This window comes from Galendromus occidentalis, unplaced genomic scaffold, assembly GCF_000255335.2.
Source record: "Galendromus occidentalis unplaced genomic scaffold, Mocc_1.1 scf7180000076208, whole genome shotgun sequence".
NCBI classification, from domain to species: Eukaryota; Metazoa; Arthropoda; class Arachnida; order Mesostigmata; family Phytoseiidae; genus Galendromus; species Galendromus occidentalis.
Genome location: NW_003804197.1, coordinates 1 through 1,182, shown reverse-complemented (window position 1 = coordinate 1,182; position 1,182 = coordinate 1). Strand labels below are relative to the sequence as shown.

Sequence of the window (1,182 nt, the reverse complement as noted above, 5' to 3'; positions counted from 1 at the left end):
GTTCCTTAAACGTCTTTTGTTGCATCACCGTCAACAGTTTTGAGAAGGCTTCAAGCTCCCGAAAGTCCAGATACACGCTGGCAAACCGGACAAAGGCCACTTCATCAACCGATTTAAGCGCATTCATTGCCGCCTCACCGATCTGCGACGAGGACACCTCTCCCTCGCCCATGGCCTCCAGCTGCTGCACAACCTGATTGACAAGCCTGTCCTGCTGCTCCTCCGACACGGGGCGTTTGCGTAAGGCCACCCGGATCGATTTGCCGAGTTTGTCCCGATCAAAGGGAACACGGCGCCTGTCGCTTTTTACGACCACCAATTCACGGAGCTGAAAACGCTCCACGGTCGTAAACCGCGTCGTACAGGCCGGGCAAATCCGACGACGCCGGATCGACGCTCCATCTTCTGCCGGGCGACTGTCCTTGACCTGGGTATCCATATGTCCACAAAACGGGCAGCGCATCATGTGTCTTTCAGTTTTTTAGACCAACCTGCAATATGGTGTCATGACATCGCTTTTGCACGCGTTTAAAACCAGTCAGGCAGATTTGATTTATATTGACGTCCCCATGTCGGGTTGCACATCCGATGATCGTCGCGATCCGGGGGGGTATCATTGCTGGATGCGCCGGAGTACAAACCATGATTACCCGTTACAAGCTTTCCGTCCTCACTCTGGGCGCATTGATCGCCCTCTCGTGTAAAGTGGAACATGCGCAGTCAGCCAGCCACAGCGAAACGCCCGCGTCCCCGGCCATGGACGCAAACCGCGATCTTAAAATTACTGGCTTGGCGCGGCTCTCAACCCATAAACGCTCCGTGAACAACATTTATCTTCAAATCACCAATGATGGTAACGTTGCCTATCTTATCACGGGCATTTCATCACCATCCTGTGCAACCATCTTTGGCGTTAATTTTGATCAGGATGACACGAAGCAAGCGGCAGAGCTTTTCACCCATTTCACCCTTCCGGCAAAAATGACCCTGGTTTTCCCCCGTGGCGGTTACCATCTCGTCTGTACGGATTTTCATCCCGAAGGCTCTGAGCGTTCTCAAATAAAATTAACATTTTCGTTTCTGGAAGGCGGAGACAAATATGTGACGCTCAAAATGGAGGAGACCGCTCCCAGCTCGCATTAGGCGGAGTCTTCTGTCGCCGCGTGATGCTCAACATCCTTG

The 1,182-nt window shown here is 52.7% G+C and overlaps 1 protein-coding gene across 1 annotated transcript; it reads right to left on the bottom strand.

Moving 5' to 3' along the window:
- Window positions 1-138: 138 nt before the first annotated feature.
- Window positions 139-644, bottom strand: LOC100902154 (transcriptional repressor NrdR-like; the record flags this gene model as incomplete). The annotated part of the gene is made up of 2 exons (XM_003738630.1): window positions 492-644; window positions 139-328 (listed from the first exon to the last, which is right to left on the bottom strand). Coding segments are annotated over exons 1-2 (343 nt in total), but the record flags the coding sequence as incomplete, so codon positions are not given.
- Window positions 645-1,182: the final 538 nt, after the last annotated feature.